The sequence below is a fragment of the Zeugodacus cucurbitae genome, chromosome X, assembly GCF_028554725.1.
Source record: "Zeugodacus cucurbitae isolate PBARC_wt_2022May chromosome X, idZeuCucr1.2, whole genome shotgun sequence".
NCBI lineage: Eukaryota > Metazoa > Arthropoda > Insecta > Diptera > Tephritidae > Zeugodacus > Zeugodacus cucurbitae.
The window spans coordinates 32,982,155-33,005,754 of record NC_071672.1 but is presented as its reverse complement, the minus strand read 5'-3'; the positions used below and the strand labels follow the sequence as shown (position 1 = coordinate 33,005,754).

The 23,600-nt window shown below is 39.9% G+C and overlaps 1 protein-coding gene and 1 pseudogene across 12 annotated transcripts in view; one reads left to right on the top strand and one right to left on the bottom strand.

Moving 5' to 3' along the window:
• The window catches only part of LOC105220041 (epidermal growth factor receptor kinase substrate 8-like protein 2), a 42,830-nt gene that overhangs the window by 5,579 nt on the left and 13,651 nt on the right, over positions 1–23,600 (top strand). For all 12 annotated transcript variants that reach the window (XM_054235597.1, XM_054235593.1, XM_054235602.1 and 9 more), the window contains 3 exons: positions 16,990–17,383; positions 17,452–17,595; positions 17,660–19,207. In XM_054235597.1, coding sequence (XP_054091572.1) covers positions 17,042–17,383; positions 17,452–17,595; positions 17,660–19,207 — 2,034 coding nt within the window. In that variant the 5' untranslated portion in view covers positions 16,990–17,041. The remainder of the gene's footprint in view (positions 1–16,989; positions 17,384–17,451; positions 17,596–17,659; positions 19,208–23,600) is intronic.
• LOC128923124 (uncharacterized) lies at positions 21,886–23,404 on the bottom strand (annotated as a pseudogene).

Below are 23,600 nucleotides of genomic sequence, written 5' to 3'. Positions count from 1 at the left end.
AAAAGCGTCCTGCAAATCATTTTTTTCGCATCGCAATCGCGTGCCAGAGTAACGAGTGCTCCCAACTGCTTGCTGAATAAAATTTCAAAACCTGCCAGCACGCCCTTGAGAAGCGAATAGGGAGCGTGTGCAGTGGCTTGAAAAACAAAATATTATATACAAGGCCGTTGAGCTCTGAGCGTTCCGTGTTTAAACCCGTGCGAAGCCGGAGTAGTCTGCTAGTATAATATATGTAGCAAGTGATTTTAAAACATAGGTTGTAAGACTGTTCCCCAAAGGGAACGCCCTGAACCTACTGAAAATCTGACGAGATTTTTCACTTCTGTATCCGTATTTCGCGAGATTATTCGAAAAAGTGAGATCCGAAAAATATTTTTCTTGATCTCGTAAAGGCGGGACATTCCAGAAGAAAGTGATGAGATGATTCTACTCGTCCTCCTCCATGCAGCTTAAAGCTAGCATCCGGTAAGCCTTAACCTTATAGCGTGAATCCCGATGGATCAATGGCCTGTTAGAACCCCTACGAGAGGTGAACTTTACTGAGGGTGAAGAACTCGGTAGAACCCCTGCGATTCACCTTAAGCCAGAAGGGTCTGGTGACTGCGCAAGAGCTAGTGACTGACCAACCCTTGCCTAACTCAGCCGAGGCTCAAATGTCTAGTAGTAAACCACAATAGGACAACGGTACTCCTTTTCAAGACTTAAGACACAGAATTGCGATTTTTCGTACATAAAAACTAATCTAGTAATTGAATAGCTACGTACAGTTTTTCCAGAGATAAAGGGATGTCCAACTTATAGCAGCGGGAGAGTTCCTCAAAATTAGCATTTTTTATAACAATTTGAATTGTAGCCAAATCAGACGAAATATTCATATTTGGGCATTTAAATTAAAAAACCCAATATTTTTTGCACTTCAAAATTATTATATACATAACGATTAATATAAATAATACCTATTTTAGTCTCTGTAGCGATATTATGGTATGTTAAACCAAGACGGTTTCTAATTTTCAGTGATAAATAAAGTGATGTTTCAACTGGATTAATACATATACTTATTGTTTTCTATGGAAAATTAGTTAAGAAATTGTTTTAAATTTTTATTTGGGATCTATACAGAGTTGGCTCAACTATGGTTCTTTGTTTTAAAACGCGGCCGAAGGCCGCTAATATATAAATGAGTTCTTCGCGAAAAAATTTAAATTAAAGTAAAATATGAAGTTATTTCAATGTTTACAATGGAAGACATTTTTTCAATATTTCTTTATTTATTGAATCTGCTTTTATAAAGTCTAACAATAAGTTATAAAATCTTAAATCTATTTAAAATCTAGACAAGCTCAATTATTGAGCTGTTTGTTCTGGTGTTATGTACTTCTTTCTTTACCATAGGGATACCAAGATCTTTATGGATGTTTCCATTTAGCATGTACCATGGTGAGCACGTGATTATTGTAAGCTTCGTATTATATCAATATTAGTTGCACAGGTCGTACCCCACAGTTGAATGCCATACTGGATGTATGGCTTTATCGGCTTTATGACCTCCTCATTGTATAAAAGGACTTTGTTGTCTAGGCTAAGTTTAGAGTTTTTATTTAAAAGCCAATTTAAATTTGCAGCTCTTATCTTCATGCAGGTTATTTTGCTCGATATGTGTTTTCTCCTCGTGAGCCTTCTATCCAAGTGAATACCAAGATATGTTACTTCAGTCGCTTGGGGTACTAAAATATTGTTCATTTTACTGCCTGCATTTTTACTTAGCATAAATGTAACACTTTTGCTCATTCACATTTGCTCATATGCCAGTTGGCTAGCCATTCTTCGACAGAACTGAAATGCTCCGCTGTTGGAAGACCTGCTGTATATATGATGTACAGAGTTGGGTCTAAAACACTGCCCTGAGGTACACCAGCCCTTATCTGTCGTTCAGCAGATATGAAATCACCTACTTTAACCATAAATCGTCTATTTTTTTAAATAAGACTCCAATACTTTATACAATACTAAAGGTAGAATGTTTTTAATCTTATATAAAAGACCTTCATGCCACACCTTATCAAAAGCCTGAGCTACGTCTAGAAATATAGCTAAGCAGTACTCCCTGTGCTCGAATGCTTTTCTTATTTCATTAATAATTCTATTTACTTGTTCTATTGTGCTATGTTTTGCAAAAACCCGAATAGGTACGTTGGTATTACATTATTTTCATGGAGGAAAGGGGGCATCTTTGATAGTAACACCTTTTCAAATATTTTAGAAAGGCAGGGTAGGAGACTAATTGGTCTCTATGAAGACGGCTGAGTCAAGTCTTTCCTAGGTTTATCTATCAGGATAATCTGCGACTTTTTCCATGAAATTGGATAGTATCCAAAACTAATGATTGCATTGAAAAGCAAAGAGAGCAATATTTGGTAGCTCCAATAGGATTTTTGGGGTAATATTATCCTGTCCCGGCGACTTTATTGGATTAAGTTCTTTGATGATAATTGAAGTAATGATTTCAAAAGTTGAAGTCTTAAAAGACTCGATCGACTCGTTAGCTCTGTTGGGTAAGATTGGCAGCTTAAAGCTTGAAATACTTTTCTAGGAAATTTGCAAAATAATGAGCCTTTTCCTCTTCACTTCGAGCCCAATTTCCACCCAAGTCTCGTATAGGCATGTTGGAGTCGACTGGTGGCTTCATGTACTTTTGGGCTTTTCAAAGGGAATTTTGCTTACTTGAGTTCGGACGCAGTTTCTTTATACACATTTCATTGTTGAATTTTCCTCGCGTTAAAGAGCTGTTTTTAATTTACGTACAGCCGATTTCAATTGAAGCTGAGTGGAAGGGGAGCGATTTATCTGCCATTCTCGTATAGCACGCTTTTTTTCACTTACAAGCTTTTCTATTTCATTATTACTGATGTTTCTGAGACCAAATGGCTTATAGTTTTTCTTTGGTGTTGCTGTGTTAGTAATTAGAAGTATACAGAAGTATCTCCTTCTATATTTGTTTTGTACTCAATACTAATGCTCCTCACGTATTTTTTGAATCTTAGCAAGTTCGTTTTGTGAGATGTTAGGCCCATTTTCTTTTCAACAAATGTGGGTTGTTCATATAACTTATCAGAAGATAACGTGATCAGAAGATAGGTCATTACATGTATCTACAGTTATGTGCGATTTATCTATATTTTTGATTACAGCAAAATCAATTAAATCTGGTAATTTTTTTAATCACTAGGCCAATATGTCGGCTTACTAGGAGATAATAAAATTTACGGTTATTGCTCATATTTATAATATTATGATACAACTGTCGTCCTTTCGGATTTATAAAACGTGAGCCCCAATACATGTGTTTGGCATTGTAATCTGCACCTGACAGCGTTCCTAAGAAGTCTTTGAATTCGCTATCTGTAATTTTACAGAGGTGGGCAGTATATAGCCGCCAGGTTTAAGTCCCCACAGCGATTTTTATACTCTCGCAACATGTTGCACAGAGTATTATAGTTTTGTTCACATAACGGTTGTTTGTTTCACCAAGAAATAAAAGAGTTATATATGGGGTTATATATATATATAAACAAGTAAGGAAGGGCTAAGTGCGGGTGTAACCAAACATTTTATACTCTTGCAATTTATTGATGTAATTTTATAAAGATAACACAATTCGACCCATATATTCGGTATAAAGTTCAATAGAATAACGAAAATCAACATAAATAGTATATGGGGACTGAGGTAATTCCTAAACTCACTCGTTTTCACCACCAAGATACAATGTATCGAAGACTATACGCTCACTTAATTTAATATTACTTATAATCAGGTATATGGGATCTGGGGGAAGTTATGACTCGAATTTTACCATTTCAGGTACAGAGAGAGAGAAAAAAATTCAGAGGGAATGAATTACATTAAAATATCTGAGGTGAAAAATTACCCTTAGTAAAATCGGTCCACTACCACGCCCACAAAATGGCGAAAACCGAAAAAACATACAATGTCAAAACAAAGCCACAAATAAAGTTATAACAAGTAAGGAAGGGCTAAGTTCGGGTGTAACCGAACATTTTATACTCTCGCAATTTACTAAACTTTATTAATATTATATAATACACAATTTGACCCACATCTTCGTCATATATATTGTATAAAGTCCATTGAAAGTTGGAAACCCTAATATTAGGTTAGAAGCACCGAGGTCCTCATGTTCGATATATGGGGCCTCGAAAACTTGATTTGGCCTATTTTCACAACATATCATTGGGATGTAAGGAAACTATTACAAACCAAGTTTCATTGAAATCGGTCAATTAGTTCCTGAGATATGGTGTTTGACCCATAAGTGAGCACGCCCATTTTCCATTTTGTAAAAAAATCTGAGTGCAGCTTCTATCTGCCATTTCTTATGTGGAATTTAGTGTTTCTGACGTTTTTCCTTAGCGAGTTAACCCACTTTTAGTAATTTCCAACCTAACCTTTGTATGGGAGGTGGGCGTAGTTATTATCCGATTTCTTTTATTTTTGGACTGCGTTAATAAGTGGCTAAAAGAAACGACTGCAGAAAGTTTGGTTTATATAGCTTTATTGATTTGCGAGATAAATACAAAAATCCTATTTGAGGGCGGGACCACGCCCACTTCTTAAAAAAAATTACATCCAAATGTGCCCCTCCCTAATGCAATCCTGTGTTCCAAATTTTATTTTAATAACTTTATTTATGGCTTAGTTATGACACTGTATAGGTTTTCAGTTTCCGCCATTTTGTGGGCGTGGCAGTGGACCGATTTTGCAGTCACCAACCAGGGTGCAGAAAGCAACCTCCTCAGGGTGCCAAGGAATATGTGTTCCAAGTTTCATTAAGATATCTTAATTTTTAATCAAGTTATCGCTTGCACGGTCAGACGGACAGACATCCCGATTTCAAATCCACTCGTCATCTTGATCATTTATATATATACAACCCCATATCTAACTCTTTTATTTCTCCGTTATGTGAACAAAACTATGATACTCTGTGCAACATCTTGCGAGAGTATAAAAATTAAATTTGGAAAATAGGATCGCATTAGGGAGGGGCACATTTGGATGCAATTTTTTGTTTAAAATGGGCGTGACCCCGCCCCCAAATAGGTTTTTTGTTTATATCTTGCAAACCAATAAAGCTATATAAACCCAACTTTCTGCAGTCGTTTCTTTTAGCCGTTTCCTTATACACTCCAAAAATGAAAGAAATCGGATAATAACCACGCCCACCTCCTATACAAAGGTTAGGTTGAAAATGACTAAAAGAGGGTTAACTCACTAACGAAAAACGTCAGAAACACTACACTGTACAGGAGAAATAGCAGAAGGAAGCTTCATCGCCCACTTATGGGTTAAAAACCATATCACAGGACCTACTCCACAGATTTCAATGAAATTCGGTATATAATATTTTCTTGACACCCTGACAACACGAATGAGCGAAATCGGTTCACAACCACAACTACTTTCCTCATAACTCAATTTTGAATTCCATCTGATTCTTTATAATGAAGATAGCGAAGTAAAACTTTACACAAATCCTGTATATAATCTGTGGCATCACTTGTGAAAAAATTGTCGAAAACGGACTATAACTTTTCAAGGCCCCAGATATGGAACATGATGAACTCAGAGCCTAAGGTTAAATTTTAACCGAAAATATGGGTAAATCTCTCTTCTTTCGTCTTTTTATTCGCTGAACTATGTCAATGTCGTCGTATAAATCGTACAGCTCATCGTTCCATCGCCTGCGGTATTCGCCGTTGCCAATGTTTAGAGGACCATAAATCTTGTGCAAAACCTTTCTCTCGAAAACCCCAAGAGTCGTCTCATCGGATGTTGTCATCGTCCACGCTTCAGCGCCATACATCAGGACGGGAATAATGAGCGACTTATAGAGTTTGATTTTGGTTCGTCGAGAGAGGACTTTACTTTTCAATTGCCTACTCAGTCCAAAGTAGCACCTGTTGGCAAGAGTGATTCTGCGTTGGATTTCAAGGCTGACATTGTTGGTGTTGTTAATGCTGGTTCCCAGATAAACGAAATTATCTACAACTTCAAAGTTATGACTGTCAACAGTGACGTGGGAGCCAAGACGCGAGTGCGCCGACTGTTTGTTTGATGACAGGAGATACTTCGTCTTGTCGTCATTCACCACCAGACCCATACGCTTTGCTTCTTTATCTAGTCTGGAAAACGCAGAACAAACGGCGCGGTAGTTGCTTCCGATGATATCAATATCATCGGCATACGCCAGGAGCTGTACACTCTTGTAGAAGATTGTACCCTCTCTATTTAGTTCTGCAGCTCGTATTATTTTTTCCAGCAATAGATTGAAGAAGTCGCACGATAGTGAGTCACCCTGTCTGAAGCCTCGTTTGGTATCGAACGGCTCGGAGAGGTCCTTCCCGATCCTGACGGAGCTTTTGGTGTTGCTCAACGTCAGCTTACATAGCCGTATTAGTTTTGCAGGAATACCAAATTCAGACATCGCGGCATAAAGGCAGCTCCTTTTCGTGCTATCGAAGGCAGCTTTAAAATCGATAAAAAGATGGTGAGTATCGATTCTTCTCTCTCGGGTCTTTTCCAAGATTTGGCGCATGGTGAATATCTGGTCCATTGTGGATTTTCCAGGTCTAAAACCACACTGATAAGGTCCAATCAGTTCGTTGACGGTGGGCTTTAGTCTTTCACACAATACGCTCGACAAAACCTTATATGCGATATTGAGGAGACTTATACCACGGTAGTTGGCTCAGATTGTGGGGTCTCCCTTCTTATGGATTGGGCAGAGCACACTAAGATTCCAATCGTCAGGCATGCTTTCTTCCGACCATATTCTACAAAGAAGCTGATGCATGCACCTTATCAGTTCTTCGCCGCCGTATTTGAATAGCTCGGCCGGTAATCCATCGGCCCCCGCCGCTTTGTTGTTCTTCAAGCGGGTAATTGCTATTCGAATTTCTTCATGGTCGGGTAATGGAACATCTATTCCATCGTCATCGATTGGGGAATCGGGTTCGCCATCTCCTGGTGTTGTACTTTCACTGCCATTGAGCAGGTCGGAGAAGTGTTCCCTCCATAATCCCAGTGTGCTCTGGACATCCGTTACCAGATTACCTTCTCGGTCCCTACATGATAATGCTCCGGTCTTGAAACCTTCTGTTAATCGCCTCATCTTTTCATAAAATTTTCGAGCATTACCCATGTCGGCCAGCTTTTCAAGCTTTTCATACTCACGCATTTCGGCCTCTTTCTTTTTACGTCTGCAAATGCGTCTCGCTTCCCTCTTCAGTTCTCGATATCTATCCCACCCCGAACGTGTTGTGGTCGATCGCAACGTTGCGAGGTAGGCAGTCTGTTTTCTCTCCACTGCGGAACGACAATTCTCATCGTACCGACTGGTTTTTTGGCGTTGCCGGAGACCAATTGTTTCGGCTGCAGCGGTATGCAATGAGTTTGAGATGCCGTTCCACAGCTCCCTTATATCGAGATGCTGATGAGTGCTCTCAGAGAGCAGGAGTGCAAGTCGAGTAGAAAATCGTTCGGCTGTCGGTTGTGATTGCAGCTTTTCGACGTCGAACCTTCCTTGTGTTTGTTGACGGGCGTTCTTTGCTGCACAGAGGCGAGTGCGTATCTTTGCTGCTACTAGATAATGGTCCGAGTCAATGTTTGGTCCTCGGAGCGTACGCACGTCTAAAACACTGATTTCAATGAAATTCGGTATATAATATTTTCTTGACACCCTGACAACACGAATGAGCGAAATCGGTTCACAACCACAACTACTTTCCTCATAACTCAATTTTGAATTCCATCTGATTCCTTCACTTTATAATGAAGATAGCGAAGTAAAACTTTACACAAATCCTGTATATAATCTGTGGCATCACTTGTGAAAAAATTGTCGAAAACGGACTATAACTTTTCAAGGCCCCAGATATGGAACATGATGAACTCAGAGCCTAAGGTTAAATTTTAACCGAAAATATGGGTAAATCTCTCAGATAATTTAATGTAATTCAGAGGACATTGTTTTCTTCTAATAGTGTTCTGTTCCAAAAATTATTAAAATCGGGTCATAACATCTCCTGTCTCCCATATACCTAGGTTTTTAAAAAATACGGTAGGATTTATTCTGCATATATGTATTGGTTAATATGTGCTGATATCTTAGCAAAATAAAGCGAGAGTATAGTCTTGGATATAGTGCACCTTGCTAGTTAAAATTAATGAAATCGGTTCAGGAATTACCTCAGCCCTCATATACTATATTTGACGATTTTCGTTATTCTATTAAACTTTATGCCGAATTTATGGGTAAATTTGTGTGTTATATATATATATATTTGGCGTAGGAACCGCTTTAAGCGATTATAGCCGAATCCACCAGAGCGCGCCACTCATTCCTCCTTTTTGCTTTTTGGGGCCAACTGGAAACACCAAGTGAAGCCAGGTCACTTTGCACTTGGTCTTTCCACCGGAGTGGAGGTCGTCCTCTTCCGCGGCTTCCTCCAGCGGGTACTGCATCGAATACTTTCAGAGCTGGAGTGTTTTCTTCCATCCGTACAACATGACCTAGCCAGCGTAGCCGCTGTCTTTTTATTCGCTGAACTATGTCAATGTCGTCGTATAAATCGTACAGCTCATCGTTCCATCGCCTGCGGTATTCGCCGTTGCCAATGTTTAGAGGACCATAAATCTTGCGCAAAACCTTTCTCTCGAAAACCCCAAGAGTCGTCGTATGGGTAAATCTCTCTTCTTTCGTCTTTTTATTCGCTGAACTATGTCAATGTCGTCGTATAAATCGTACAGCTCATCGTTCCATCGCCTGCGGTATTCGCCGTTGCCAATGTTTAGAGGACCATAAATCTTGTGCAAAACCTTTCTCTCGAAAACCCCAAGAGTCGTCTCATCGGATGTTGTCATCGTCCACGCTTCAGCGCCATACATCAGGACGGGAATAATGAGCGACTTATAGAGTTTGATTTTGGTTCGTCGAGAGAGGACTTTACTTTTCAATTGCCTACTCAGTCCAAAGTAGCACCTGTTGGCAAGAGTGATTCTGCGTTGGATTTCAAGGCTGACATTGTTGGTGTTGTTAATGCTGGTTCCCAGATAAACGAAATTATCTACAACTTCAAAGTTATGACTGTCAACAGTGACGTGGGAGCCAAGACGCGAGTGCGCCGACTGTTTGTTTGATGACAGGAGATACTTCGTCTTGTCGTCATTCACCACCAGACCCATACGCTTTGCTTCTTTATCTAGTCTGGAAAACGCAGAACAAACGGCGCGGTAGTTGCTTCCGATGATATCAATATCATCGGCATACGCCAGGAGCTGTACACTCTTGTAGAAGATTGTACCCTCTCTATTTAGTTCTGCAGCTCGTATTATTTTTTCCAGCAATAGATTGAAGAAGTCGCACGATAGTGAGTCACCCTGTCTGAAGCCTCGTTTGGTATCGAACGGCTCGGAGAGGTCCTTCCCGATCCTGACGGAGCTTTTGGTGTTGCTCAACGTCAGCTTACATAGCCGTATTAGTTTTGCAGGAATACCAAATTCAGACATCGCGGCATAAAGGCAGCTCCTTTTCGTGCTATCGAAGGCAGCTTTAAAATCGATAAAAAGATGGTGAGTATCGATTCTTCTCTCTCGGGTCTTTTCCAAGATTTGGCGCATGGTGAATATCTGGTCCATTGTGGATTTTCCAGGTCTAAAACCACACTGATAAGGTCCAATCAGTTCGTTGACGGTGGGCTTTAGTCTTTCACACAATACGCTCGACAAAACCTTATATGCGATATTGAGGAGACTTATACCACGGTAGTTGGCGCAGATTGTGGGGTCTCCCTTCTTATGGATTGGGCAGAGCACACTAAGATTCCAATCGTCAGGCATGCTTTCTTCCGACCATATTCTACAAAGAAGCTGATGCATGCACCTTCACCATGTCAATGTCGTCGTATAAATCGTACAGCTCATCGTTCCATCGCCTGCGGTATTCGCCGTTGCCAATGTTTAGAGGACCATAAATCTTGCGCAAAACCTTTCTCTCGAAAACCCCAAGAGTCGTCTCATCGGATGTTGTCATCGTCCACGCTTCAGCGCCATACATCAGGACGGGAATAATGAGCGACTTATAGAGTTTGATTTTGGTTCGTCGAGAGAGGACTTTACTTTTCAATTGCCTACTCAGTCCAAAGTAGCACCTGTTGGCAAGAGTGATTCTGCGTTGGATTTCAAGGCTGACATTGTTGGTGTTGTTAATGCTGGTTCCCAGATAAACGAAATTATCTACAACTTCAAAGTTATGACTGTCAACAGTGACGTGGGAGCCAAGACGCGAGTGCGCCGACTGTTTGTTTGATGACAGGAGATACTTCGTCTTGTCGTCATTCACCACCAGACCCATACGCTTTGCTTCTTTATCTAGTCTGGAAAACGCAGAACAAACGGCGCGGTAGTTGCTTCCGATGATATCAATATCATCGGCATACGCCAGGAGCTGTACACTCTTGTAGAAGATTGTACCCTCTCTATTTAGTTCTGCAGCTCGTATTATTTTTTCCAGCAATAGATTGAAGAAGTCGCACGATAGTGAGTCACCCTGTCTGAAGCCTCGTTTGGTATCGAACGGCTCGGAGAGGTCCTTCCCGATCCTGACGGAGCTTTTGGTGTTGCTCAACGTCAGCTTACATAGCCGTATTAGTTTTGCAGGAATACCAAATTCAGACATCGCGGCATAAAGGCAGCTCCTTTTCGTGCTATCGAAGGCAGCTTTAAAATCGATAAAAAGATGGTGAGTATCGATTCTTCTCTCTCGGGTCTTTTCCAAGATTTGGCGCATGGTGAATATCTGGTCCATTGTGGATTTTCCAGGTCTAAACCCACACTGATAAGGTCCAATCAGTTCGTTGACGGTGGGCTTTAGTCTTTCACACAATACGCTCGACAAAACCTTATATGCGATATTGAGGAGACTTATACCACGGTAGTTGGCGCAGATTGTGGGGTCTCCCTTCTTATGGATTGGGCAGAGCACACTAAGATTCCAATCGTCAGGCATGCTTTCTTCCGACCATATTCTACAAAGAAGCTGATGCATGCACCTTATCAGTTCTTCGCCGCCGTATTTGAATAGCTCGGCCGGTAATCCATCGGCCCCCGCCGCTTTGTTGTTCTTCAAGCGGGTAATTGCTATTCGAATCTCTTCATGGTCGGGTAATGGAACATCTATTCCATCGTCATCGATTGGGGAATCGGGTTCGCCATCTCCTGGTGTTGTACTTTCACTGCCATTGAGCAGGTCGGAGAAGTGTTCCCTCCATAATCCCAGTGTGCTCTGGACATCCGTTACCAGATTACCTTCTCGGTCCCTACATGATAATGCTCCGGTCTTGAAACCTTCTGTTAATCGCCTCATCTTTTCATAAAATTTTCGAGCATTACCCATGTCGGCCAGCTTTTCAAGCTTTTCATACTCACGCATTTCGGCCTCTTTCTTTTTACGTCTGCAAATGCGTCTCGCTTCCCTCTTCAGTTCTCGATATCTATCCCACCCCGAACGTGTTGTGGTCGATCGCAACGTTGCGAGGTAGGCAGTCTGTTTTCTCTCCACTGCGGAACGACAATTCTCATCGTACCAACTGGTTTTTTGGCGTTGCCGGAGACCAATTGTTTCGGCTGCAGCGGTATGCAATGAGTTTGAGATGCCGTTCCACAGCTCCCTTATATCGAGATGCTGACGAGTGCTCTCAGAGAGCAGGAGTGCAAGTCGAGTAGAAAATCGTTCGGCTGTCGGTTGTGATTGCAGCTTTTCGACGTCGAACCTTCCTTGTGTTTGGTACTCAGACACTTCTGGTACTACAGACAACCATATTTCGGGCCCCAGCGAAGTCGATCAGCCTCAGGCCGTTTGGCGATGTTTCGTCATGGAGGCTGAATTTTCCGACTGTTGTGCCAAAGACACCTTCTTTACCCACCCTGGCGTTAAAATCGCCAAGCACGATTTTGACATCGTGGCGGGGGCAGCGCTCATAGGTGCGTTCTAGGCGCTCATAGAAAGCGTCTTTGGTCACATCGTCCTTCTCTTCCGTTGGGGCGTGGGCGCAAATCAGCGATATGTTGAAGAACCTCGCTTTTATGCGGATTGTGGCTAGACGTTCATTCACCGGGGTGAATGCCAGGACTCGGGGACGGAGTCTCTCTCCCACCACAAATCCAACACCAAATTTGCGCTCCTTTATATGGCCGCTGTAGTAGATGTTACAAGGACCCACCTTCTTCCGTCCTTGTCCCGTCCATCGCACTTCTTGGACGGCGGTGATGTCAGCCTTTAGTTGTATGAGGACATCAACCAGCTGGGCAGAGGCACCTTCCCAATTAAGAGTCCGGACATTCCAGGTGCATGCCCTCAAATCATGATCCTTAGTACGTTTGCAGGGGTCGTCATCAAAAGGGGGGTTTCTCATCCGAGGCTCGGTGTTTGTTTTCATTGGGGAGATTTTTTTATGTGGTGGGTCCCAAGCCCTACGCACAACCGCACAAGCGGGCTTCGCCTTCTCACTTTAGCTCGCCTCCAAACGGATGTCTGTTAGCTACCCAGGGGATACTTGGTCTAAAACCGGAAGTCGTGAGCTGCTTGAGTCATATGCAAAAGAATCGTTCCTGGCCACTCCCAAGTGAATGGCAATCAGAAACTTTCCTCACTTGCGTGAACTTCTACATATGACCCCATCCCCCTGTTATCTTACTAAAATGTTCGGTTACACCCTCACTTGTTTATAGATATTGTTGTAGCTTGTAACTGCGCTGTAGCTTGAGATTCTAATGCGAGGTGGTTTAAACGTTTTCTAACCAACACTGCTATTCCACCGTGGATAATTTGTAACATAGAGTAAAAATCCCGGTATAAAAAAATTGTTTTTGTTCGTAAGATGAGTTTCTGACAATAGCATAACATCTAAATTATTTACATCCATAAATCTAATATGTAAATCTAATAAGCTCCCATTTATGTTGGTTAACACCGTTAGCATTTCATATACAAATGTTGAGTAGTCTCATTTTTTACTTAAAAAAGGAGTGTAAGAAATAATATGTGTTTCATGTTCCACATGGTCCAAGCAGCTCACGTTTTCCGGTTGTAGACCAAGTATCCTCTGGGTAGCCAACAAACAGCCGTTTGGAGGCGAGCTACAGTGAGAAGGCGAACCCGCTTTGCGCTTGTGCGTAGGGTTTGGGACCCACCACATAAAAAACGAAGTATCAATAAAAAATCGACGAAAGCCTCGGAAGGGAAACTCCCTTTTGATGACGACCCTTGCAAACGTTTTAAGGAGTTTGATTTGCGGGCATGCACCTGGAATGTCCGGACCCTTAATTGGGAACGTGCCTCTGCCCAGCTGGTTGATGTCCTCATACGACTAAAGGCTGGCATCACCGCCATCCAAGAAGTGCGATGGACGGGACAAGGACGAAGGAAAGTGGGTCCTTGTGACATCTACTACAGCGGCCATATAAAGGAGCGAGGTTATGCAACATATCGCTTATTTGCGTCCACCCTCCAACGATGTCAAAATCGTGCTTGGCGATTTCAACGCTGACATCTACACAAGGACACACATTCGCACTTCTTTGATGGCGGTGCCTTAAGTCTTATGAAGACGTCAGCCAGCTGGGTCTGGACATTCCAGGTGCATGCCATAAAATCATAATCGTGAAAACGTTTTAGGGGGTGGTAATCAAAACGGGGTTTCTCATCCGTGGCTCTCGACGATTGGTACTTTGTTTTTATATGGTGGGTCCCAAACGACTGTTTGTTGGCTACCCAGAGGATACTTGGTCTAAAACCGTAAGTCGTGAGCTTCTTGAACCATTTGGAGAAGAATCTTTTCTGGCCACTCTCAAGTGAATGGCAATCAGAAACTGTCCTCACCTACTAGAACTTCTACACATGACTCCATAAAATAACTACTGCATTAAATTAAGAGTAGCCGTAAATTATAACCGTAAATTTTGGTTTACTACTGGACAGATAGGCCTCGGCTGAGTTGGGCAAGGGTTGGTCAGTCACTAGCATTTACACAATCACCACCCTTCTGGCCTAAGGTGAATCACAGGCCTCTCCTTCGTCGTAGGGGTTCTAACTGGCCATTGCACCATCGGTATACAAGCTGTAAAATCATATCGGCTGCTAGTTGTAAAAGTGTATATTGGTGGACGAGGTGGAACCATCTCATCACCTTCTTCAGGAATGTCTCGCCTTCTTTGATCTCACAACCACGCGAAATAGCGGATCTGGAAGTCCAAGTGGAATCTCCTGTGCCACAGTTCCTTTAACTTAACCAAGCTCAAGAAAAGTGGGCAGTCCCTCCCCTTTTCTCCACCAGTCCAGTCGTCCGAAGCCATCCATCTACAATATCAACCTACTCTTAGTGCCAACGGTTAAATGTGCCATTTTTTAATAATACGAGGACTGCTATATATATTTCTGGCCTAATAATGAAAATAGGAATATTTATCAACGATAATGGTTTTATTGTTTTTCAAAATATTCTCCATCAAGATTTATACACTTTTGCATGCGCTCAAACCAATTTTCGAAGCACTTTTTTTGAGCGATTGTCAAATTGTGCGGGATCCAACGAGAACAAACCTTTTTTACGGCCAGGTGTTCATGCAATATCGAATGTATGCTGGTGGGAGAAATGCATAGGCATGCCTCTATCTGAAGGTATGTTACATGACGGTCTTGCATTATCAGTTCACGTACGGCATCGATGTTTTCTGGCAAAACGGCTGTTTTTGGACGACCTTCACGGAATTCGTCTTTGAGCGAGCGTCGGCCACGATTGAATTCGTTGTACCAGTTTTTCACAGTGCTATAGGATGGTGCTTCATAGCCATACAAACTTTTTAGTTCATCGATGCACTCTTGTCGCGATAATCCACGTCGAAAGTTGTGAAAAATGATCGCACGAAAAGGTTCACGAGTTAATTCCATTTTTTGGTCCAGATGAATTTTTTAATTCCCTGTAAATAAAACAATTCACGATTAAATGACAAAACGTTCTGAGTGATGTTATGCTAAAAAATATCAAACTTTCCAATGGAAATGTCAGATTGCACCTGCCAACACTTAGTGTTGCCTAGGCCAGAAATATATATAGCAGCCCTCGTATATATAGATTTATAATCAAGTTTTTTCTTGGCCAGACGGTCGATCGAACGGTTTTATATATGGTATAAAGTCAACTGGTAGGGTTATGTATGAGTACATGGGACTACGGTAATTTTATAGCCGACTTTAACCATTTTTTGTAGCAGGTCACATTATTTATTATACGAGTATTAAAGGATCTCATTTCACTTCACTTCAATATCTCGCCACTTCTACGATATTTTCCGTCAGTCTGAGTTCGATGTTACTTATAAACGGTAATCCCTGCTTAGACCTGGAAAATCAACAACTGACCAGATATTCACCATTCACTAATTCGGCTGTGTAAGCTGACGTTGATCAACACCAAAAGCTCCGTCAGGATCGGGAAGGACCTCTACGAGCAGTTCGATACCAAACGATGTTTCGGACAATGTGACTCGCTATCGTGTGACTTCTTTAACCTGAAGCTGGAAAAAATAGTACGAGCCGCAGAGCTAAACAGAGAAGGTTCAATCTATAAGAGTGTACAGTTACAGGCGTTCGCTGATGATATTGATATCATTGGAAACTACATTAACAGTAATAACAATGTCAGCCTGAAAATCCAACGCAGAATCACTCTTGGCAACAGGTGCTACTTTGGACTGAGTAGGCAATTGAAATGTATAGTCCTCTCTCGACGAACAACTCCGACTTTATGGTGCAGAAGCGTGAACGATGTCAACATCCGATGAGGCGACACTAGGAGTTTTCGAGAGAAAGGTTTTGCGGAAGATTTAATGTCCCTAAAACATTGGTAACGGTGAATACCGCAGACGATGAGCTGTTCAAGTTATACGACGACATTGACGTGGTTCAATGAATAAAAAGACAGCGGCTACGCTGGCTAGGTCATGTTGTTCGAATGAACGAAAATGCTTCAGTTCTGAAATGCTCTCGATGCAGTACCCGCTAGTGGAAGCCGAGGAAGAGGGAGACCTCCACTCCGATGTAAGGACCTGTCTTCACTTGGTGTTACCAATTGTCGCCAAACTGTCAAAAGGAGAGATGCGTGGCGCACTGTTGTGGACTCGGCTATAACCGCGTAAGCGGTGTCTACGCCAGTTAAGAAGAAGAATCCCCGCTTAAGTGCTCCCTCTTAACATGCAAGACTTTTGAGACACTTAAGCAGGAAAGGCACTTAAATAAATCCCGCTTAAGAGCCTTGAGGTATTTACCAAGCTTTTTCCCAAATACTTCGTTCTAATATTTTTTTCTTTTAGAATGAAATTCACATTTATGGGAAAAAAATATTACAAAACTATGTATGTATATGTTTTCCTTTTGACTCAGCGCATTCGATGTCAAAAATATTAAAAGGCACTTAACAGAGGAAAATTGCAAACAATTTTGTATTTGTGGTTTAAATATTACAGGCATTTAAGCGGAAAAGGCACTTAAGCGTAGGCTCTTAAGGGGGGAATTTTATATGTAAAAAAAAACAACGATGCTGCAAAATATGGTCACTTAAGCGGGAAAGGCGCTTAAATGGGGGACACTTAAGCGGGGTCACTGTATTGTAAAGTGTAAGAATCTGAGAAAAATTAATATTGAGTTATATAGTACGTGGTTGATTTTACCCATTCTACATTCGTCACATGAAGCATTGGTCATGAACAAAATTTTCTGAAGAAAATATATAATTGATGTTCAAGTTTGGTGAAAGAATGTACTTTTTATGAAGAATTATGTTAAATTAAAATTATACAAATTAAATATTATAAACATGATCATAACAAACTATCATTCTTTTTTCTTTCTAGTAAATTTCCAATATTAGTACGAATAAATTTGTGTTTATGAGAACATCCCAGAATGGCTTATCACAACTCGAATGGTGGTGCTATTGGTGGCAATAGCGCAGCTGGCGGCAGTTTACGCGGTATTGCTGGTGAAATGGGCTCCAGTGAATATTCCGGTGATGAACGGGACTCTCGGAGTGGTGAAGATCATCCTGAAAATGATTTGAATAATAAGCCCATATATCTGCTCGAACATTTGGCAACTTTTACGGTAAATAAAGAATCCGGCATTGTCTACCCTGCAGACGGCATGCGCCGGCTGTTACAGTTAGAAAAAACCACAGGCATATGGTCGCAGAAAATGCAATTATGTTTAGATTACCAATGGGTGCTCATAATGGATTATGAAACCGGAGTGAGCATATACTGACTTTATTGCCACTTAACAATTTGTTTACATTGATTTCCCAAACTTTATTTCAGAATATTATTGAAAGATTTCCAGCATCTCTTATACAAGAACCAACTGCATTTACGTCAACTGATGCCATGGAATTATATAACAATATATTAGTATTTATAGTGTCTGGCGGCAGTGGCTCACGTTCAGAAATGCATATTTTTCAGGTAAATATACAAAGTTTGTAAGTTTTTAACAGTGAATTTTTTTATTTTTTTATTACAATTTAAGTCACAAAGTGTATCTGCCGTGCATTTGGTTGAAGATTTAAAGAGTCTAAGAAATGGCAAAATGGTGATACAACAGCGTGAGGGTTTATTGCATCAACAGCAATCAAACCAAGCAAGCCCAAAAAGCGGTACCACTGGTTTAGCTAAGTCATTACCGACATCCTCCAGTCAACACAGCCGCATTGAGCAACAAATACAGCATCTACATAATGGTGGTGTTATTACACCATCGCGCACTAGTATAGATCAATATGGTTTACACGTCCGCAGTCCTATGTTAGAAAGTAGTCAAACGGGTGTTGTAGTTGGAGCTGGCAACGGAAATGCTGAAACAGATTCCGAACAAGGCGGGTTAAATGACGAAACTAGTTCAACGTCCAGCGAAAAATATGAGCGTGATGTAACTGTGTTGAACCACTGCTTTGATGACATTGAAAAATTTATCGCACGGCTGCAACATGCAGCTGCGGCATCACGTGAACTGGAACGTCGACGCCGTAACAGAAAAACAAAAAAGAAAGATCCCGGCGAGGGCCTATTAACGTTGCGTACGCGACCGCCACATGAAAAAGAGTTTATCGACATTTTCGCCAAATTTAAACTTTCATTTAACTTGCTGGCCAAGCTGAAAGCACATATTCACGATCCAAATGCACCCGAACTGGTACACTTCTTATTTACGCCGTTGGCACTAATTGTCGAGGCTTCCAGTGACACTTATTATGAGTCCCAGTTACCAACACGAGTGATAAATCCATTACTTACACGAGAAGCCATAAATCTTTTAATTAACTGCGTTACAAGTAAAGAAACCGAACTCTGGCGCTCTCTTGGTGATGCTTGGATTATACCACGCGATCAGTGGAAAAATGATGTGGGCTCATACCATCCCGTATTCATGGATGGTTGGTCGCCGGACTATTTAGTAATCGATGAATTGGAAACTCTTAGCACGCCTACAAACATTAGCAAACGTCGCTTAGATGTTCAATCACATTTGCATGCTGGTCATACCAGCTATGGTGGTGCGAATGGCCGCTTAATTAGCGGTAATAGTAATTACAGCAATACAGCTTTACACATGGGACAACCCGAAGAATACGAAACAAGTGTGGTAAGTGAGAAATATTCTGGTCATTATGAACGCGGTGGTGAACGAATCATGGCGACTGGTGGTTTGAGTGGAGCCGCGGATGGTGGGCCTGCTGATTTTAGCATACGCAGTGAGATTTCAATTGATTCAATTGAACGAAGCGGTGGAGGACTGCATGGTTTGCAAGTTAATAATAGCACTGCATCTGGTATTCAAGCAATATCGACAGGAATACAACAGTTGCATGCACGCGACTCCAAAAGTGCCACAGGCGGGCGCAATAATAACATAGCTGCCGAATTCTCTGGTCGCGACAATACTACCAATGACGAACAAATGTTAGAGGCGTGGCTGGATGACTTACAAGCATCAAATGCTAAAATTGTCCTAGTCACGTATCCCCGTACAGCCAACAACGATAAAGAGCTAAGTGTAGTTCGTGGAGAATATTTGGAGGTGAGTGAAGCTATTTTAGAAGCTTTAATGTCCTGTAATTGTAAACTTGTGATATTGTTTATGAAATTTATGAAAGTATAGTAGTGTATATAAAATTTCCGTTAGTCATTGAACTCGTCCTAAACGGCTGGACCGATTTTGATGAGATTTTTTGTGTGTATTCCAGTGGGTTTGAGGATGGTTTAGTTTCACAATACGATGAACTAGATATTGTTTTTAGTTATGTTATTTATTTACAAATTTGTGTTAATGTTAGCACAACTTACATAGGATCCGGCAGACTGCGCTGTAGTCGCTGTGTCAAATATTCAAGAGTGTGCTTTAGTTTCAGTTACGCCTGATAGATGGCGTTCAGATTATATTCTGAATTCCAATTTAAATTTACATCTCGCTCTCTATAATATAAAAATAAATCGCAAAATGTGTTGCTAAGCGCATAACTCGAGAACAGCTGAACCGATTTCGGTAATTCTTTTGTATTGAAAACAATTAAAATATGTCAAACAATTTCTAATCTATAGATATAAAAATGAATTGCTCTGTACGTGAGTCTCGCAAAAAGTCGAGAACGGCTGACGGTGAAATATTCATGGAAGGCCAGGAAAAGATTATAAAGTAATTAAATATGGAAAAATTGCGAGGAAGATAATAATAAAAGAACTTTATTCGAGTTGACAACAAAAATATATAAAAAAGAAAACAAAAAATAACCATAATTTGAAGGTTGTCATTGTTGTTTTGTTCAAATATTTTTGTCAGTGTTTAATTGTATAAGGTTGCGTCGATAGCCCTAAACAATTTGTAACAAATAAGTAAAGGTTAAGTTCGAGTCCAATATAAAATCATCATATATAGTATATGAGGGCTGATGTAATTCCTGAACCACTTTCACTCATTTTCACCACTAAGATTAACGGGCATTGGGGCAACTAGGCGTCTGTTAGTCGGCAAACCAACGGCACATTCGGCCTTGAAATTACTCCTAAATTGCAAATCGACGAAACACCAGTCTGCCAAATCGCCAAAAGTAACGCTATAGCGAAGATTTTCCAGATATTCAAGAAGAAACTTTTTTGGTGGAGCCATGATTCTGTTGGCAGGTTATTTACGCCAGACTCTTCCAATTATTCCTGGATAATCGCATGCCTAAAAACATCTAATTTGTGGCGACACATAAACAATCGCCAATAAACAACTAACCAGAGATAAAGAGATGTCCAAATCTATTTTCATTGGAAGTGAGAGCGCACGGACAAACGTCAAAACCTACCAATCTTTGACAGTTGACTGGAATCAGTAGGTTTTGACGTTTCGCAATTGGGAAACTGGAACGGCCATATTGAAATGTTGCTAAAAAAATTATACGACAGAGACATTTTTGAACGCCGTGCAAGATTACTTATAAGAGCTTAAAACAATAAATATAAATGTAAACGCGAAATTTAAAAGAGGGTAAAGAAATTTTTTATGATATGCAGCATAGGGAAATTATTTTTTCATGGAAAATTGTAAAAAAATTATCAATTGTCAGTTAACAAGTGATAATTTTCCTTATTTATTACTGAAAGTTCGAAAACAAGCAATTTTAACGTACCTTAATATCGCTAAAAGAAATTTAAATATGTAATTTTTATATTAAAAATTCAGTATAAAATTTTTTTTAACCGTAATAAATGTTGGGTATTTTAATTTAAATGCCCAAAAATTTGTATTTTGTCTGGTCTGGCAATAATGCAAATTGTTATAAAAAACGCTTATTTTGAGGCGCTCTTACGCTGGAATAAGTTGGACATCCCTTTATCCCTGCAACTAACATACCACTGATTTTGCAACAATATCAAATTGCGATTGTAGAAGCAATTAGAAATGGTCGGGTCCCAGTTAACACCCAATGGATTAATAACATATTTCTGTCACTTCATTGACTGGAAGGAGAAGCTTATTCATCGTGTTTTTCTTGACATGAAACCACAATATGATAACCATAAATGACTGCTTGAATGACCTATATTGGTGGTAAAAAAACAAGGATCTCTTTGATCTTAATGTGACAATTTAGAATTTCGTTCAAGGAAAGTTGACATAGCTACAAACCAGGATGACGTATTCAATTATCCCGCAGACTATTAAAAATTGCTGGACTATCCCCATTCACTTGCAATTAAAAGTAGTGTGAGTTATCATCATGCTGCGTAACATAAATCAACCTCGACTTTGCAATAGAACAAGACTAGCTATGAAGAAGGTATTAATATCGTCTCCAAAGCCAAGATAAAGCCAACTATGAAATTTTGTTGTTTGTTACATTCTTCAATATACGATCAAAAAAATCAAAGTTTTACAAATTATGATGATTTACGCTTAATACAGATCTACAATAATGTCTATCAATCATTTTTAAATTTATCGGCTATAACGTTTTCGTCTTTAGGCGTAAGAATTTTTTCTCTGCATTGAAAAATTTACTAATTTAATGTATACCTTAGCCACAAAAACTTGTGGCCGGGTCTGCTAGTTCACATATACACTCAGTCCTATTTTTACGCGATTATTGGTTCTGCCACTAATCGCGTAAAAATTGTTAGTTTTCCAATATTAACTGACGAATTGGTTCCGAATATAAAAAATATCGCGTATAACAAAATATACGCGCAAAAAAATATTCAAAAACAATACAATAAGTTTCAAATTTCAGACTTATGATTTATTCATTCATAACAAAATAAAAAATACAAAACAAAAACCATATATAAAAGAGAAGAAAATAGAAAATAGGTAGATTTATTGATAAAAACGTTGAATGCTGTTTAATCACTGTCATTATCCGTAGTGGAAATTATTCTTAGCCGCTTATTTTGATGGCCGGCACTGATATCACTAGAATTCGTATCAGAATCAATAGTACGAACTATGGATTGATGCTCTGATTGAGTTTGCTCCATAAATTCAGTTAATTTTGTTTGAATGCTTCTTTTTGGACCCAATAAATTCCGATGTAGTTCTTTATATCTTAACAGAGACTCAATTCTTTTTGCAAAATTCGTGCACGTTCGGCATCAGTATCATTTGCTACAAAATAATTTTCCAATTCTGCTGCAGGTTAAAGACTTTGCTTAATCGTCTCAGCTTTAATTGGATGCTCGTCTATCTCGGTGTCGCTACTATTTTCCGATTCGATTACTTCCGTAGCTATTTCAATCAAATCGTCATCATCGAGCTCTCGGTCTAGAAGAATCTCGTCAATATCTTCTCTCGTCATATCTGCAAGAATTTCTCCTCCCGCGGAACATGCTAAATCAATGATATCTGAATAATTAGTTGAATTGCTTGTCACGGACATACCACTTTTAACACATTCTGGGCAAAGAGATTTCCAGCATGCGTTTAACGTATGTTGCCTTATTTTAGAAATTGCTTTTGACGCGTACAAGATGCAATCTTTGATAGAAAAATTTTTCCAAGCATCGGTGAAGTCCAATTCAGGATTTTCGTTTCTGGTTGAGATCCTCAATCCAAATTGTTAATAGGTTTTCCATTTCTTCAATAAAAACATTTCTTGAGTATGAAGTTTTCTTCGCATGTACATTTTTGCCGGAAACTACAGATTTTCTAATTGCATTTTCATTTTTTTTATTGTCCGCACTGTAGATTAGAGTCCAAGCCTCTTTCCCACATTTGTTGGGCAAGCTCCCTGCTCTAGATAGTCCAAAACTTTTATTTTTTGCTTCTAAAGAAATGCCTTTGCGTTTTTTATTTTTTCTGGAATTAGCTTCCATTGTAAAGCTAGCAAAAATTGAAATTCCTTATTAAATTTTTTTATTATTTTTATTACAACATTATAGATATATTTTAAAGTCTTACCAAAACAATTGCCCCGGCCGCTAACTAAATACTAAATAATATTAGATTTGCAATAATTGATACACAGAGTAACATTTTTTGTTGGGACTTCCCCGTATTATATTCAAAAATTAAATAAATTAGTAAAAATATGTAAACAAGCAAAAAACGAAAAAAAGCAATCGTGTTAAAGTGAGAAATTCGCGTGAAAAATAGGAATTTGCGCTGCAAAAATAACCGCGTTAAAGTGAAATAGCGTAAAACAAGATCGAGTAAAAAAAGGACTGAGTGTAATATGCTTACCAGAGAACTGCAAAACTCACTTTTTCCTTAAATCAGCTCATACGCAAAAGTTTCTATTCAATTCCAATCACTGACCCAGGGGACCATGACGGTGTAGATTTTATGTGACAAATTGGGGTTGTTATCAGACGGAATTTTAATGCCATCGGCAGAAATGTTAAGGTGTAGACTGTACTCCTTCATGCAATTGGTGAATATGGTCGCTGTAGATTTAGTAGAAGAGAATTTTAGGCTCCTTTCAGTAAATAAG